General features: G+C 60.0%; 1 protein-coding gene across 8 annotated transcripts; it reads right to left on the bottom strand.

The window, feature by feature from the left end:
- Nucleotides 1-445: 445 nt before the first annotated feature.
- On the bottom strand, nt 446-15,109 carry CAMSAP3 (calmodulin regulated spectrin associated protein family member 3; the record flags this gene model as incomplete). Of its 8 annotated transcripts, none has more annotated exons than XM_082651851.1 (19): nt 446-1,009; nt 1,098-1,216; nt 1,295-1,407; nt 1,822-1,921; nt 2,278-2,585; nt 2,666-2,805; nt 3,978-4,200; nt 5,495-5,564; nt 5,876-5,949; nt 6,100-6,154; nt 6,234-6,327; nt 6,413-6,552; nt 7,163-7,301; nt 7,563-7,610; nt 8,470-8,502; nt 8,676-8,771; nt 8,855-8,977; nt 9,278-9,531; nt 14,962-15,109. In XM_082651851.1, 19 exons carry the CDS (start codon nt 15,107-15,109, stop codon nt 704-706), a joined length of 2,583 nt encoding a protein of 860 aa, XP_082507977.1. In that variant the 3' UTR covers nt 446-703. The 8 variants fall into 8 exon arrangements, with proteins under 8 accessions (XP_082507977.1, XP_082507973.1, XP_082507971.1 ...); XM_082651847.1 differs by having other exon boundaries at nt 3,978-5,409; XM_082651845.1 differs by having other exon boundaries at nt 3,978-5,409; nt 6,413-6,569; nt 7,159-7,301.
- Nucleotides 15,110-17,443: the final 2,334 nt, after the last annotated feature.

Here is a 17,443-nt window from a genome sequence, read left to right on the forward strand (position 1 = left end):
CCACCTGAGACGTCCAGCGGCCGTGCCAAGGCGGCAACCAGACCCCTGGACGTGTAGCTCAGAGGAGAGAAACAGGAACCCCCGGCCCAGAGGCGGCCACGGAGCCTAGAAACGCAGGCAGGCAGCTGGAGGAGAGATCACGTTCAGCAGTTGGCCAAGGACCAAATGCCAGGACGGGCCGATAATAACAGCCACACTGAGGAGAAAACTGAAGCGAGCGGGGGCGGGGAGGGCTGGCCAGAGGCCTCAGGTGCCCAGGAAGTCAGTTAAGAGGCAGCTGGGAAGCAGCCACGGGGCCCTGGGGGCCGGGTCGTGTCGAGGGGGCAGAGGAGAGGCTGGAGCAAGTTCAAGAGGGAACGGGAGGCAGGGAACAGCCGGCGAGTATGGGAAACCGTCTCGGGCAGAGATGTCACCAGGCACCCCAGCCAGCCTCAGTCGAGCTCTCTTTAAATTACTTTATTCGAGAAGGTGGGGAGGACAGACGGGGGACTGAGCTGAGCCCTGAGTCCCTGAACCTCCCAGCTCAGCCCCCACAGCAGGACGGGACCAAAGTAAGGGGGTGGGGACTCCAGCCCCACCCAGGCGAGGTCACGGGGGGACAGACAGGACCCGGGCATACCAATGGACTGTCCTCTGGGCTGTCCCCCAGGAGGGCGGTGGCCAGAGCACATGGGGCCCGGCCTGCGGACCACCCGGGACGGGGCTATTTGGGGGTGCTGCTGCCCTTCTTGGGAGTGGTGGGCTTCTTGCTCTGCCAGAGGTGCCCCTGGATGGTGAAGGCATCCACACTCATGGACATGGTCTTGGCGGGGATCTGGGTGAAGCGCTTTCGGTCCGAGTTGTACTTGTAGATGCCCTCCACCATGGCGGGCGTGACCGTCCGGGGGCCGTAGCCTGTCAGCCGCGACAGCTCCTCCGTCTCCCCGGACAGCGTGTACAGGGCCCGGAACTGGCAGCTTGAGTCGCGGAAGAGGATCAGGAAGTGGTTGGCCTTGCTCTTCTCGATCTCCTGGGTGGGGGGCGGAAGCAGTTAGCCAGGCCAGCAGGGCCCCTGCGACCCGCCGGCCGCCAGTCCGCCAGCCCCGGCCCAGGCCCACCTCAAGAATGCGGTTCTTCTGCGGCTCGTTCACCTTGCCCGCCAGGCAGCAGTGCGACAGGGCGTTGTGGATGATGAACTTGTTGGACTTGGCGCTCGGCTCCTTGTACAGCCGCGGACCTAGGGGGCGGGGCGGTCAGCAGGGACGACCGGGGGCGCCGGTGGGGCCCGGTGCTCACCCCCCGAAGTCCCACCTACCCGTGTACTCAGGCACTGAGGCCGGGGAGGAGGCGTTGCTGCCGTTCTCCCACTCACGTTCTCGGCTGCCAGGCAGGCGGCTTGGGGACATGAGGCTGGATGGAGATGGAGCCCTGCGGGGGGAGGGGTGGGGTGGGGTGCGGTCAGCAGTGGACGAAGCCTCCCAATCAGTGTGCTGTGGGACCCGGGAAGGGCGAGCCCAGGACACAGCCGAGCAGGCAGGACGCATCCACTGACATCATCTGGGCTCCCAAGTCCACGCAGGGCCCTCTTCCGGCCCCGGGCACATTGAACACCCGTCTCAGGTGTGCAGCCTTGCATCTTTGGTGGCAGATGCACACCCTCGTGCCATATCACCCTCCTAAGGCTCCCTCTCCCTGTCCCTCTCTCTCTCTCTCTCTCTCCCTCTCTCTCGCTCTCCCTCCCCCTCCCTCTCCCTCTCTCCTCCCTCCCTCTCTCCTCTCCTCTCCTCTCTCTCTGAGAGGCCACCTGGAACACAAACACCTGCCCGCCCAGGCTAAACTCACCGAGACGTGGGCCTCTTCACGCCGAGGTTATTGGGCGCCTCGTTGGCCACAGTGGACAGAGACAGGGTGGACTGGGAGTAGACTTTGCTGAGCCGAGAGCCTGGCAGCAGAGGGTGTCAGGTCAGGCCCCACCTGAAGTCCCCTTACCTCCACATATGCCCAGGGGACCTTAGTTGGCCGGCTGGTGAGGGAATGTGCGGTCAGCCCTGTCCGAGACCCTCGCCCTGCGCAGCCTCGCTGGAGAATGACCTCCCCACCTCACCCCACCACGCCAGGCTGTGGGAAGCGGCCCTTCCCCTGTTAAGCCGTGGAGAGAACCCCAGGCCAGCTCTGCCCACGGCCCTTACCCCGCTGCAGCCCCACATCCTTGTGGAAGCCTTGACCCCTGGGAGCCCACGCTTCGGCCCTGCGGATGTGCCCTGCACCTCCCGCCCCACACACCCACGGGGGCCTCACCCAGCAGGCCACGGGCTGTGCTTCGCGCCAGGGCCGAGTCATCACAGCAACCGGAGCGTGGCCGGGGGGCCCTCCGACCGCCCCGGCCCGGCCCCCCGCTCCCCATCGCCCGGGGCCGCAGCACCTTGTCGAGGTCATCCATCAGCTTCAGCTGGGCCCGGCGTTCATACTCGAGCCGCGTGAACTCCCCCCGCCGGGGGCCCACCTCCTCCTCGGCTGGGGCCCGGGTGGCAGGGGCTGCGGTTGAGGCAGGAGCCGCAGGAGCTGCGGGGGCCGGGGGCCCGGGGGCTGCTTCCTCCTGGGCCAGCCTGCAGATTGAGGGGATCGAAGCAGTCAGGTTGTGGGGACGCCAGTGGCGGGAGACTCCCCAGGCTGGGTCCAGCCTCACCTCGCAGCCTCCTCCCTCCGCTGCTCCTTCTCGGCCTCCTGCCACTGTTTCCGCCGCCGTGCGTCCTCCACCCGCCGCTGCTGACGCTCCAGCAGGCTGGCCCTCTTCTGGGCCATCTCGTCCTCGGGCTTGTCTTCATCCTGGGGGCAGGCACCAAGTGTAGCTGGCTGTCCCTCCCCTGGCTCGGCTGGAGTCTGACCTTGTGTCGACCCAGCCTGCCAGCCGCTCGCCTGTCCTTGAGTGTTTGTAATTGGTCTGAAGGCACTTGGTGGGCACCTGCTGTAGCACAGCCCCATGCTGGGTTCTGGGCACACCAAGCGCTTAACGCAGCGAGGAAGGCAATCAGGTGTCACACCAACATTGGTGAACACCAGCAGAGGCTGCTGTCAGTCTACACTGTGGGGAGGGACCTATCCTGGCCTGGGGACACCGAGGGGGCCTCCCAGAGGAAGCAACCTCGGAGAATGATGATGAGGACTGAACTGGGTGGGGGTGAGCGGTGAGGAGAGCATTCTGGGCAGCGCGAATAGCAAGTGCAAAGGCCCTGAGGCCAGAACAAGCCTAGCAGGTGTGGAACAGCAGGGAGGCCAGTGTGGCTGGGATGCAGAGCTGGGGAGGATGCCATAGGATGAGGTCAGGGGCAAGCAGAGCCTACAGCCATGGGAAAGACTTATTCTAAGAGCAAAGAGGACCTACAGAAGGGTTTGAAATAAGGGGGTGACAAGGTCCAATTTACATTTTAAATAAATTTTGCTAACCGCTCAGTTGAAAATGGCCAGGGATTGGTGTGTGGTGAGGGGTGGGCAGTGGAGACCAATCAGGACATGACTGCTGGTGTCCAGGTAAGAGGTGGTGGCCCAGGCTGGGGATGCCAACAGGAAGAAGAGTGATTGGATATGGAAGAGTCAGGAAGGGGAGCCGGTAGGGGATGAAGGAGGGAGCAGGAGGGAGGGGATACCATAGAGGACCCTAGCCCCATCTGTCTAAACCCACTCCTGTCCATCTGTCCGTCACCCACCCATCCATCCATCCGCCCAGCCCTGTCCAACTGTCTACTACCTGTTCTCCCTCTGTCTATCCACCCACCCCATCTATGTGTCCATCTGGACATACACACCTTGTCTGTCTGCCGCTGCCACCTGGCTAACCACCCGTCCACCTCTGTTCCCCACCCCCCCCAGTTCCATCTGTTTGTCCATCCATTGGGAAAGCCCTATCCATGCGACTGCCTGTCTACCCACCCGCCCACCCATCCCTGACCATCCATCCATCTACCCACCTGGCCCCTCCCCCACCTGCTCAGGTGATTCACCTTATAGAAGAATCCCAGCCCGGTCCGGGGCTCTCCCTCTGAAGATGCCTCTTCTTCTAAGGAATCCTCAGCACCAGGGGGGCTCCCATCTCCGTCATCCTCAGCCGTGGGCTCTTCCAGGCTGCTCAGCGGGATCTCGACGAGGGCAGGCCGGGCCGCGGGCTCCTCGGGAGGCGGCCCCTCCGCCAGAAGGATAGAGGAGCGTGTCTGCATGGGCACCTGGCTCGGCGAGAACTTGCGCAGGTGGGGGAGGCTGTCCACATCGTGGGGAGGCGTGAGCACCCTCGTCAGGGGTGCTAGCCGCAGCTCCGCCGGCCGTGCGTGCTTCGGGCTCCGGGGTGTGGGGCTGGGGCCAGGCCCGGGGCTGCGCCGGGCAGCTGGAGCACGCCGGGCGGGGCTGGGGGACGCGGCTTTGGGGCCCGTCGTGGGACCAGGGATGACCCATGCTGCGGGAGGCGGGGCAGGCCCAGAGGGCTCTTGCGGGGCCAGGAGCCGCTGCTGCTGGTCCGTGAGCCTCTGCATGTCCCGTTGCAGCGAGCTCAGCGCTGCACTCAGCTTGCTGACCGCCCGGTTATAGTCCCCCAGCCCTTCGGGGGGCACCGGGCCCAGTTCCGGCGAGAAGGTCACTGCCTTTGGCCGTGGCGACGGCTCACCCTGGCCCTCGCCTGCCGGCCGCTCCCCACCAGGGGCCAGGCCCGGCTCCACCTCTGCTTCCCCGCCGGCCTCCCGCGGCTGCACCTGCAGGAATGCGCTCTTGCCCAGTCGCTGGCGGTGCTTGGCAAAGATGGCCTCGATCCGTCGCTTCTGAGCCTCTATGGCCCGGCGTTTCTCCTCTAGCCGGGCTCCAAGCTCACTCATCTCTGAGCTCAGGGCCTCTGGTGCCACTGGGGTGGCTGCCGGGGACCCTGCCTCAGCCTCGGCCTTCACCAGCTGCTTCTTGCGTTCAGCAAAGCTGGTCATCTTCACTTCAGAGTTGCTGGCCACTGGGGATGAAGCCGCCGCCTTCGGGGAGCCCTCAGACAGGGCTGGCGGTTTCGATACCTCCCCCACTGGGCAGGGAGACGGTTTTGAGAGGCCCTCGGGGTGGGGCGAGTAGGTGGGTGCTTTGGTGGCCCCCTCGGGTGGGTAGGGGGAAGCCAGTGGCAGTTTGGAGGACCCCTCGGGAGAGTGGAGGTAGAAGCTGCCGTCGGCAGCCCCATCTGGGAGCAGCCGGGGCTCGGCACTGTGGATGATCTGCAGGGCCTCCTCGATGGTAGGCAGGTCGCCAGTCTCCGGGGCTGGTTGGGTGGGGGTCCGGGCTGGCACAGAGCGCGGGGGACCCAGGCTGTCTGAGCTGACGGAGCGGAGTAGGACGGGGTCTCCCATGACAACATCCACGTCGCTGTCCAGGCCAAAGGGAGTGCTGAACGACACGGCCTGGGAAAGGGGACGGCTGGGCGGCCGGAGGGAGGGGTCAGCCCCTGGGACAAGCCTGGGCCCCACCCGCTCCACTGCCCGGGCCCTTGCGATGCGCTCACCTGAGCTGACGGTTCCAGGCTTTGCCGAGGGCCTCCACGTGGGACATGGACGGGGAGGACTTCAGCGAGCCTGGGGAGGGGCAGTGAGTGGTCACTCAGTGCTCACTCGGGGGGTCAATGGGGACCCTGGGTGGCGTCAGCCACGGGTTGTCAACGGGTGAGTCACTGATGGGTCATTATGCGGATGGATAACTGTGGGTGGTGTCACTACGGGGTCCTGTTGAGCCACTGGGGAGGTCACTGGGGGGACAACGAGTGTCACCAAGGAGTCATTCGGGTGCCAGAGAGACCCAATGGAGGGGTCTAGAGGGACAACATGAGGTCAGCTGGGGTGGTCTTTGGATGGGGGTCTCCAGTGACAGGCCATCTCCCTGCCCTCACCTGTGGATCCTCGGAGTGGGGACTGGGGGCCGCCAGATGACAGGAGTGGATGGCGGAAGTTGAAGACAGGAGAACTGCCAAGAGATGCACGTCAGCCGAGGGGCCCCCTCTCCCCCTCCCTCGGCCCTCCTGGGAGTGGAGACCAGATCATCTCCCTTCCCCGTCCCTGCAGGAGGAGGAGCCCATTGTGGCTGTGTAGTCTCAACCCAACAGGGGAGTGGTACCTGCTGCCGCTGTTGTTCTGAGGTGGGGAGGCCTCCGTGGCCCTGTGGGAGGCAGCTGCAGCACAGAGCGGAGGGTCAGGCAGGGCTTGGCCTCCCCCGCTCCCACGCCCCCCGGACCCAGGGTCGGGCCTCACCGTGACCATCAGGCAGATCCTTGACCTGCACGAAGTCGGGTTTCAGCACCTCGAAGCACATGAACAACTCCGCTAGCAGCACCATCAGGTTGATCTGGAGGTGGTAAGTAGGGTCAGCCAACCAGGCGCACGGCCCCCGACACACCCTCTCTGCCCACAAGGCCCCGAGATGGCCTTACCTTGAGGGGCGGTGGGACATAAAGCAGGTCCTCGAGAGAGAGCGGGCAGCCCCGAGGAAGGCGGGAGGCGCAGAAATCCTGCACCAGCTGGAGGTTGTACAGGCTGTCCGCCACAGACATGGGGTCCTTGAGGCACACCTCTGTAAGGACAGGATGCCTGCGTCCCCAGCTCTGAGGGAAGGAGGATGGGGCCCCGGGGAGGCGGGGGCCCAGCAGCCAACATGCACAGAGGACCTCTGACGAGCCAGGCTAGGCCCCCTTCACAAGGTGTGTACCGTGACAGGCTGTTGCTCAGGCCTTTGCATCTGCTGTTCCCATCACCTGGAGTGCTAGTTCCCCAAGAACTCAACTCAGAAAGCTTATCCTGACTACCCAGTGCCCTTCAGAGCACCTAACATCCGGAACATTCCTCTCGATGAACTTATTGTCTTTCTCTCCCAACTAGGATGTGAGCCGCCTGAGGTCAGGAACGGGTCTGTATCGTTCTGGCTGGAGCTCTGGCACCTAAAACAGGACCTGGCAGTTCGTACTCTATCAGTATCTGCTGCAGGAGTGAATTATATAAAGCACAGAGAGGTTTAGACACTTGTGCAAGGTCACACAGCTCATTACGGGAAGAGAGGGCTTCAAACCCAGGTCTGCCAATTCTGGGAGCTGCACTTACAATCGCTGTACTACTCTGGGGACAGACGCCAATGCCTGGGTGCCAGGCTTGCAAGGACGGGGTCTGGCTCAGGCACATTCACTCACCCTCGAGGCGCAAGAGCTGGGGACAGTAGCAGTGGATCGTGGCGGCCAGCGCAGCCCCACTTGCCAGGTCCTGGAGGCTGGTCACGGTCGGAAAGCAGGGGGCGCGTCGGGCCACGGCGCGGTCCTTGCGATATCGGATCTGTGGGTGGGAGCCGGGTCAGGTCAGAGGTCAAGCTGGCCCCCTCCGAGGTCAGCAGTCATGCAGGCTGGGCGGGGAGGCCTGGGGTTTCCGCCACGAGGGGGCGTGAAGCCGGGGGTCCCAGAGCCAGAGTGGGGGGGGCCAGCCTGGAGCAGGGGAAGGGCAGCAGCAAGAGGCAGAGGAGGTGTCTGCGAGCAGCCAGGCCAGCAGCGGGGGCTGGGGACAGGGACTCCTGGGACCCTGGGGTGGGGGATACGTTACCATGGGGGGTTTGCTCCCCGACTCCTTCAAACAGAAGGCAATTGCGTGCTGGGGGGAGAGGAGCAGCTGTCAGCGGGGCGGGAGGGGTGCTGACTTGCTGGGCCCCCAAGCACACCTCCGGCGGGGGAGGAGACAGCCCTGACCCCTGTCCTGAGCCCTGGCCGTCCAGCTCCCTGACTGCGCCCTGGCCGGCTTTGGGGACCCCAGCTCCTCCCAGCCAGGAGGGACCCCACAGAGCAGCCACTCATGCAGGGAATCCTCTCCTCCCAACACAAGACCCAGGTCACAGCTGGGGGAGGGGATGCAGAGGAAGCAGGAAGGCAGGAGAGGAACCCCCAACCCCGGCCCTAGTGTGGGCGGAAGGAGACCCTGAAGTGAGCAAAGGCAGGGACTTCAGCCCAAAACCTCCCCCCGACACCTGCAGTGGTCACTTTCCCCTTGTACTTCAGGGATGGACACCCCACTGCCCCCAAAACTGAGAGCAGGGAGCTGTCCTTAGGGAAGCTGGAGTCTCAGGAAGGTTCTCCTACCCTCTTTTGGGTTTGAGGATCTTTCTCTTGGCTAGAGGGGTCTTCTCCATGTGCCCTGCCTCTTGGGGTCAGGATCCATGTGTCTGATGGGCTGGGGTCCTCCCTCTCCCCACCTTGGCTCAAGTGGACAAGCCTCTTGATTACTGGGAGGTGAGTCATGTACCGGGGAGAAGTCTGTCCTTTCAGGAACAGCAGAGATTCCCCCCTTCCCTTGGTTCCCAAAGGGTTTCTCTCTGTGCCCCCAGGGCTGGGGTCCTACTTCCTTTGCTCATATCTGGGGAGAGACAGGAGAGGGAGCAGGACAGGCAGGCAGAAACAGACACACAGACAGCGACAAGCAGGGCAGGCAGACGGGGCAGAGAGAGAGCCCCACTTACAGGAACCAGCTTCCAGTACCAGCGTGTGGGACACTGATGCCAGAGAGGCAGAGAGGAGAGTGGCAGGGGCGGCAGAGGGGAGAGGGCAGAGAGAGAGAGTCACCTCCAGCCCCCCCAGTGTAGGAATGGCCTCGAGGCACAGCTCCAACCTGCCCACCCAGCCCTCGAGGGGCCGCCCTTCCTTCCATCCATCGCCCCAGGCTCACCGAAGCCTGCGCTGGGGCCACGCCATCGGCAGGGGCCGCGGGAGATGCCCTCTGGGCAGCTTCCTGCTCTGTCTTCTCCTGCAGCCGCCGGATGGTCTGGGGAGCAGGGAGAGGTCAGTGCTCCAGTCACTGGGTGATCCTGGCCCCCACCAGCCCACCTTGGCCCAAGCCCCACCTACCGTGTCCACCCAGAAAAGGAGCTTGTGCTCCAGGCTGGCCAGGGCCAAGGGACCAGGCAGTGTCTTTGTCCACTCAAAGGCGAAGGCAACCATGAGGGCATCAATGACAGCTAGGTGGGCTCCCTGTGGAGGCAAAGAGCTGCAGGGTGAGACCAGAGCGCCTCCCAGGGAGAAGAAAGAGGAAGAACCTGGAGGTGGGAGGGGCTCGAAGTGGGAGGGACTTCGGAGGCAGTCCAAGCTTTGAGGTCACAAACTAGGCCTTAGGGATCTGGTGGGCCGGGTAGGCAAGCCCTCAGGAGCCAGAGTTAGCGCCTTTTGGGAGGCTCCAGGCTTGGCAGGAGGAGCCTGGCCTGGTGGGAGCAGCCATGAGGGGAGGAGCCAGGCCTGGTGGGCGGGACCTAACGTGGTAGGGGCGTGGCCTACCATGAGGATAGGCTGGTGCCTCAGGTCGGCCTCCTGCACCGGGCGCTCGGGCAGCGCGGGCACCATGCCCCTCCGCGCCAGCAGGGCCAGTAGCGCAGAGGGGCTGGGGGGCGTCTCGAGCTGCGGCAGCGCCTGGCGCCAGGCCCGGCAGTAGAGCTCAGCCGAGAGCAGCAGCCGCGTCACCGGGGGCTTCACGTGCTCCTGTGCATACTGGTCGGTGTAGAAGGGCTCCCACAGCTCCGAGGGCACATGCTCTGCCGGGGCGAGGAGGGGGGCTGGATCATGGCGGGTCAGGGCTACCGGACATAACCCCTCCGCATACATACAATTACATGGACCCAATTATGGGGGGTGGGTCGTTGCGGGTCTGGACCAGGGAGGATGGCACCGGGACGGGAAAATATGGCACCTGGCCTGAGACACGAGGTGCAGGTGTGGGGGAGTTTGCCAGAGGAAGGGGTGACGGTGTTCCAGGCAGGGGGTCTGCATACAAAGGCGAGGAGGTGGGAGAGAGCACATGCCTCGGTGAGATGGCGGGCTCTTGGACCCTGAGGAGAGGGGGCGGAGGCCAGATGGGCGGGGTCTTGTAGCCTCCCCTCTCGCCCTCACCTAAGGACTGCACGACAGTGTGACTGAATCGATCTCCCTGGGTGCCCTACACCACCCCAGCGGACTCGCTTTGCCTTCAGGCAACCCTAGGAAGAAGCAGCCAGGGCACACGTGGTAACTCCGCTTTACAGATGAGGAAACCTAGGCACCAAGAAGGCCACACAGCTCTGGACTGGGATTCAAACCCAGGCCTTAAGCAGGGGGTGGGATGACAGGACATGCAATGGGGGAGGGGGACAGACTGCAAATACTTTGTGGGGGGCGGGTGAATGGCCTGAACTTGGTGACTGAAGGGGAGGGGGGAGAGGCACCCAGGGCCCCATTGGGAGTGAGGGGGAAGAGAGACAGAGGGAGGCGGAAGGCAAGAGAAAGAGGGTGGTGGCTGAGATGGGGGTACAGGAGGGGCTGGAGCTTAGAGGCAGCCACAAAAACCCTGAAAGAGAGGGGCAGGGTAGGAAGAGGCTTGAGGAAGCCGCATGTGGAGGGAGGAGGGGTGGCAGAGCCCCAACCAAGTGGGACCCAAGGGTGGGGAGGAGAAAGATCAGAATAAGCCGCCAGGAAGATGTGGGAGGTAGACAGGAGGCAGCCGAGGCCAAGGCGGTTGGAGGTGCCCTTATGGGTCTTCCAGGGAGGCACCAACTCATCCCAGTCAGAGCTGCTGCTTTGTATACTGGGCTTCGTGTTTGAAAGGATGGAAGGGGGCAGGATTCTACTGCTTAAAAACATTTGAATGTGTCGTACCAGGCCTTCCTCAGGTGCCTGAATTCACAGCGATGCTCTCCAGAGGCCCCTACCCTCACCTACAAGGACCCAGGCACCCTGGCTTTCAGCCCCTCCCTGCCCCACCCCCCCACTCTTTCCCCACCCCCTAAACTCACACTTGACCTTCCTACTTAATACCCAAACCCCATGTAGAGTTGGGCCATCTCTCTGCCCCTTGAAAGAAGAGTTCTCCAGACCTAGAGATTATCATATTATGTGAAGTCAGTCAAGGACAAATATCATGTGATATCACTTATATGTGGAATCTAAAAGGGATGATACAAATGAACTTATTTACAACACAGAAATAGACCCACAGACATAGAAAACAAACTTAGGGTAAACAAAAATGATGGGCAGGGGAGATAAATTAGGAGTTTGGGATTAACATATACACACTACCATGTATAAAACAGGTAAGCAACAAGGACCTACTGTATAGCACAGGGAACTATACTCATTATCTTGTAATAACCTATACTGGAAAAGAATCTGAAAAAGTATATATATATGTGTGTGTATAACTGAATCACTTTGCTGTACCCTTGAAACTAACACATTGTAAATTAACTACACTTCAATTAAAAAAAAAAAGAGTTCTCCAGGTTTTCTTTCCTTCCACCCTTCCCCTGTCCCAACCTCCCTGATCTGCCCTTGCCCTCCTAGCTCCCGGCCTCCCCAAGGCCAGCAGTGGCCTTCCAATGCCCATTATCTTGCCTGGGCTCTCTGCCGAGTACCTCCTTCTTCCAGAAAACTTCCTCCCCCTGGCATCTTTTTCTCTCTCTCCCACCACTCAAGCCAGGCCACCTCCTGACATGCCTCTTGGATGCTGGGCTCCCAACAGCTCTGTCTGAACAGCCCTGTCAATGGACTTGCCCCCGCTACTATGATGGCTTCCATGGCCATCTGAACACTGCCACCTGCCACAGCCCAGGCAACGCCCATCATGCTCAGCGTCTTACTCCAAACGTGCTCCTTCTCTCTGTCCCCATCACAGTGAGAGACAGATCACCATTTCTCCTTCTCTCTCCCGGCTCCAACATCCAATCAGTCATCTGGTTTCAGCTCCTGGCATCCCCTGAAGCCAAACCCTCCTCCCCCTCTCTCCAGCGCCCGGTTGCTTCCTGGTCCCATCAGCAAAATTAAAGTTTCTTTCCTGCAGGGCTTGTCAGGGCCTTGAAGATGACAACTTGAGCTAGAGCTACCGATAGCTAATGTTTATCAAGTCCTTACTTTACACCAGTCTGTCTCCACCTCGGCACACCTGGCATTTGGGGCTGGATAATTTTGTGTTTAGTGGGGCTGAGGTGTGGGGAATTGGGGCGGGGGGTGCTGTCCTGTGCATTGTTAAGATATTTAGCAGAATCCCTGGTCTCTCCTCACTAGATGGCAAGAGCACTGTCCTTTCAAGTAGCAACAACCAGAAATGTCTCCAGACACTGCCAAATGTCCCTTAAGTGACAAACTCATCTTTGGTTGAGATCCACCGCTCTATACTATAAAGTGTTCTATTGACCATTTACTGTAGAGCAGTCCTGTCCGATAGGAATCGAATGTGAGCCACACAGGAAGTTTAAAATTTTATAGTCACTACATTAAAAAAGTAGCAACAAGTAACATTAACTTAGTAATATATTTCACCCTATATATACCCAAAATATTATCGTTTCAACACGTCATCAACATAAAAACGTTATTAACGAGATATTGCACTTTTTTTTTTTGGTACAAAGGCTTCCAAAGCCACTGTGCATTTTACATGTACAGCACCTCACAATTCAGACTGGCCAGATGCTGCTCGTGGCTACCACACTGGACAGCACAGCTAAAGCGCAGCTAGCCCTTGGACCACCACCGCCGCTGCCGCCTTGTGTGCATTTGCTCGTTGAATTATTCCGAGACTTATTCTTATCTGTTGTACAGATAAGAAAACCGAGGCCCAGAGAGCTAAGATGACTTGGCCAAGATCACAGAGATAGTAAACGGCAGAGCCGATGGGACCCTAGTTCCCTAAGCATCACCTGGAGGTTCTGGCGACCTAAGGGACTGCATGTGGTGTTTCCCAAACTTGCATAAAGATGCCACCCTTCCTTATCTCTGAGCTTGAGTTCTGTGGAGCCCACTAGCCTGCATTCCTGCCCAGCCTCTTCAGGCCTGTACCCTGGGGCCATCAGAACTACCCCTTCCCCCAGCCGTTATTCCCCCGGGGCAACTGCATATCTGATCTCATCTGGTCAGTCCCCAAACACCTTCCATGTCTCCCCAGGGCCCTCAGATTCCCCATCCATGGCCTGAGAGGCCCTCATCACTTGCACCAGACTCCCTCATCTCCCTGGCCACTCCTGGCCACCACTGGGACCTGTACACTCTTCTTGGAGAACTCGCTGTTGGTCTCCTCCCCCTGGCAAACTCCTACACACCCTTCAAGGTTCAAATGCTCCCTCCTCTTGGGAGCCTTCCTTTCTCCTCCCCTCCCTGGAAGATTTCAGGGATTTTCCTCCCCCAGCTGCTCGCTGGAAGGCCCTCAGCACGCCTCGACATTAACTGGACATCACCGACTTTATCACTCTTAGCAGCAATGATCTGGTTTCGTCTCATCCCCCTCTCTCCATCCTGAGCACCCAGCACTGGACTGGCACCCAACAGGCATCAGTAAAGAGTCCCAGAGTCCATGAACCAAGCAGGGCTTTGCTCCCCACTTCCCGCTCAGAGCCTGGGGTCCCACGTTCCTCAGACCCCCTCTGTTTGGAGAACGTGGGTGGGGGGGCAGATTCAACGTGACCTTCGGGAAGGATGTCACACAACGCAGGGGAGCTGGGTCAGTGAGAACAGAACCGGGTGAGTCAGGGCGTCCCCCAGGGACCTGACTTTTCTTTCTGGGAAATGGTACAGTAATTTCTCTTCTGTCCCCTGACCAGATGATGAATAATATTATCGTTAATAAAAATACCACTGGTCACGGCAGCAGGAATAGCAACAGCCACTTAGTGTGTACTTGTGCGCCAGAAACAGAATAATCCTGTGGTCAGTCTCTCTCACCTTGTGAGAGGAGGAACTGGGACCCCAATCACCCCAGCACTGCCCTAGTACTTAGTGGGTGCCCCGCAGACACTTGTGAAATGGATAACAAAGTGCACAAATGCCTTCTTTTATAGAGGACTAAACAGAAGCTTAGAGAATTGGGTTAATTCGTCCACATTCTGGTGGAGCGTGGGACTCAAAGCCAATTCTGATTCCCAAAGTTGAGTCCTCTGTGGCCTCATAACCTGGGATGCGAGGGGCTGGGGCAGACCTGGGTCTCTCCCCGCCAACCATCCCCCCACCCCCCACCCCCTTTCTCAAGCAGATCCCTGTGGGCGGTGAGCCCCAGAGTGGGCCCTGCTTGGGAGGGTGCAGGGAAAGAGACTGGGAGAAAGACAGGCTCAGGCGGAACCAGGAGCTGGACAGCTGTCACCAAGACCCACACCCAGAACTGGTTGTTCTGGGAAGGCCACTGAAGGTATGATGGGCTGTGCTCAGCTGGTGCCAAGACCAGTGGGCAGGACCAGTGGGAGGGCAGGGCGTCCCCCCAGAAGGCCCAGACCTTAATTAACTCGTCTTCCCCATGGCCAGGCCCTGACTCTCAGCTCTGGCATGGGGCCATTACTGAGCCTTCCCTGGGCCGCAAATCCTAGGAACCCATTCGCATCCTCCCCGGTGGGGTGGCCTGAGTTCTTCACACACGTGAACCGGGGGGAGGAAGTGGGAGAAGGCCCTGCACCTGGGCCCCCACCCCCGGCGATCTTGGAAAAGCCATTTCCCTTCTGCTGGGCTCGCCCGCCTCCTAAGCAAAATGGGGCAATAAGTCACAGCTGCCAGCCGCCGGCCGGGGCAGTGGAGGCGAAACAGGGGCTTCCCGCTCCCCTCACCGCCCGCAGAGCAGGCAGGGCCGACGCGGGGTGTGCGTCCGGGCTGGACGGGGGCGGGGGTCCTCGCGGGCGCACGATGTGTGTGTAAAGGGGGGGGAGGGCAGCCAGGCGAGGCCCGCAGTGGGAGACAACACTCGGCCCGCAGACCCTGCCCGGGTCACCTGGGGTCCGGGACGCCCGGGTCCCGGCGCGGAGCTGGGCCGCCGGCCCCACCCCCACCGCGCTCCCGCAGCCGGCCGGGCAAAGTCCACCGCCTGGGCCGAGCAGGAAGCCCAGAGGCCCGGCGCGCAGGGGCCCGGGCCCGGGGACCCCCGGCGACCGGCGCTATTGTTCCCACGGCCCCGGCCTCCCCGGCGCGGCGCCCCGCCCCCCGCACCTGCCGCCCCCTCTCCCCCGGCCTGGTACCTGCGCCCCCGAACGCGGTCCGCAGCACCCACGCCAGGCTGGCCGCCGCCTTGGCCCGCGAGAAATCGTACTGGTCCAGCGATTTGATCTCGGGCACAAGGAAGGTCCTCCGCAGCGGCCCGGGCCCGGGGGGCGCCGCCTCCACCATGGCGGCGCCGGGGCTGCGGGCACCGGCTCCGCGCTCGCTCCGGCTGAGCTGGGCTGGGCTGCGCCGCGCTAGCACCCTGGCCGGGCCCGCCGTCACCACCACCGTCACCGCCGCGGCCGCAGGCGAGCCAGGTGCGGCCGATCGCGCTCACGACGCTGCGTCGGCCCCGCCCCGGGGCGGAGCCCAGGTGTGCCCCGCCCCCGGGCCTGGCCCCCGACCCTGTCCCCTCGCCTCTCCCGGCCCCTCGCCGCCGCAGGGTGGGGCGGGCCCACACTGCGGTGGTGGCGGGGGAGGCTGCGGAGGAGTGTGTGTGCGCGCGCGCGGGCCTGTGTGTGCGCGCGCGCTGGGGAGGGTGAGGGACCCTCTCTGCTTGCGGGTGTGTGTGCCTGCCCAACTGTGTTTCCTTAGATGTGAGTGTGAGCTTGTCATTCCCGGCCTGGAGGCAGCGCGCGCGTGTGTGCACCTGTTTCTCATTGTGTCTTGTGAGCGTCCAAGAAGGTGTGTCTGTATTCGCATCAGTGTGTGCATCTCTGGACGTGTTTGGGTGGTGAAAGGAGGGTGTGGAATGTGTTTGAGGGTGTCTGCGTGTCCGTATCTGTGCGAATGTGACAACGCGCGCGTCCTTGTTTTTCATGTGTGTTGTGTGTACAAGGATCTGTGTTGTGTAGGTGTTGGTGTCCTGAGGATTCAGGAGTGTGTGTGTATTTGTGTTTTGTCAGTGCAGTTGTGAGTTTTCCTATTTGTGGGCATCTCAATGTACCTCTCTTTTGTGTCAGGGTGTGATGAATGTCAGTGAAGGAGTATGTGCGACAAACTGAGAGTGTGTGTAATTATGCAGGAGTGTGACAGCTTGTATCTGTGAGTGTGGTTGAATGGCTGTTACTGGGTATATTTGCAAATGTCTGTGTGCATTTGTGGTATCAACAGAATTTGTTGGGGGCTGGGCTCCAATTGTGTGTGAATGAGGATGATGTATTTGTATCTAAGTGCATTTGTATATGAGTCTATGAGTATGATTGTGTGCACACGGGTGTGTGTATGGGGGTAGCGATTGTGGAATGTGTTTTGCTCAGATATGTGTATTTACACGTGAGTGTATTTGTGGGTGACTGTGTTTGGGTATATGGTGTGAGATAAGGTGGTGTGACAGGGTGCGTAAACAGTGGAAGTGGGTATAACTAGAAGAATGTCCATTTCTGGATGCATCTATGAGAGTGCAAGTGTGCCTGTTTATCTAGGAACTGCATATTTGTGTGAGCAAATCTATGTGTGGTATGAGCTTGATTGTGTATGGCAGTATGAAGGGGTGTGTGTGTGAGAGAGAATATATTTGTGTGTGTGTGAACGCAGATATTTGTATACATGATGCAACTGTGTGGAGGTTGCCTGGTGTACTTGTAAATGTCTGAGCCTCTATTTGTGGATAGTCAATATTTGCTTGTGTGTTCCATGTGTTTTTTGTCAAGATATCTACTGTGTGCCTCTTAACTGTGTGTAATTGTGAATGCACAAGTGTTTGTGCTTGTGAGTGTGAGGTCTTTGTGTATGTCCCGATGTGTATACCTGGGTGTAGTTTCATGTGTATAATAAGTGTACGTATGTGTTTGGGTTTATATGTTATCTGTTTATTTGTTGACATGTATCGCTGAGTGTATTTTGTGTATTTGTGTGTGTGAAGCTGGCGTTTACATCTGTGTGGATTTGTGGATATTTGCACGGATCTGTGAGTGTGAGTTTGACGAGGTGCACATGTATGAGTGTGTGTGTCTGGTTTCTGAATGTAAACTGAGTATCTGAATGTATCTCTTTATGTGTAAGTGCATTTATGGGTGCCTGGTTGTGAACATATGGCTGTAGTGTGTGAGTAGGTGTACATGTGTAAGGAGTTGTGTTTTGAATGGTTTTGTGGGTGTGGAAGGGTATTTGTGTGCATCTAGATGCACTTGTTTGTCATATATAAGTGAGACCAGGCGGGTGAATTTTTACAGTTACGGCGGGGGTTTCAATCTATACACACACACGCACAGAACAGTGTTTTCTTGACTGTATAAAATTCTATGAGATGAGGGCTTCCCTGGTGGCACAGTAGTTAAGAATCCGCTTGCCAATGCAGGGGACACGGGTTCAAGCCCTGGTCCGGGAAGATCCCACGTGCCATGAAGTAACCAAGCCTGCGAGCCACAACTACTGAAGCCCGCGTGCCACAACTACTGAATCCCACGCACCTAGAGCCCGTGCTCTGCAACAAGAGAAGCCACCGCAATGAGAAGCCTGCGCACCGCAACTGGAGAAAGCCCACGCGCAGCAACAAAGACCCAACGCAGCCAAAAATAA

Source organism: Grampus griseus (assembly GCF_964374135.1).
Source record: "Grampus griseus genome assembly, chromosome: 3".
Taxonomy (NCBI): Eukaryota; Metazoa; Chordata; class Mammalia; order Artiodactyla; family Delphinidae; genus Grampus; species Grampus griseus.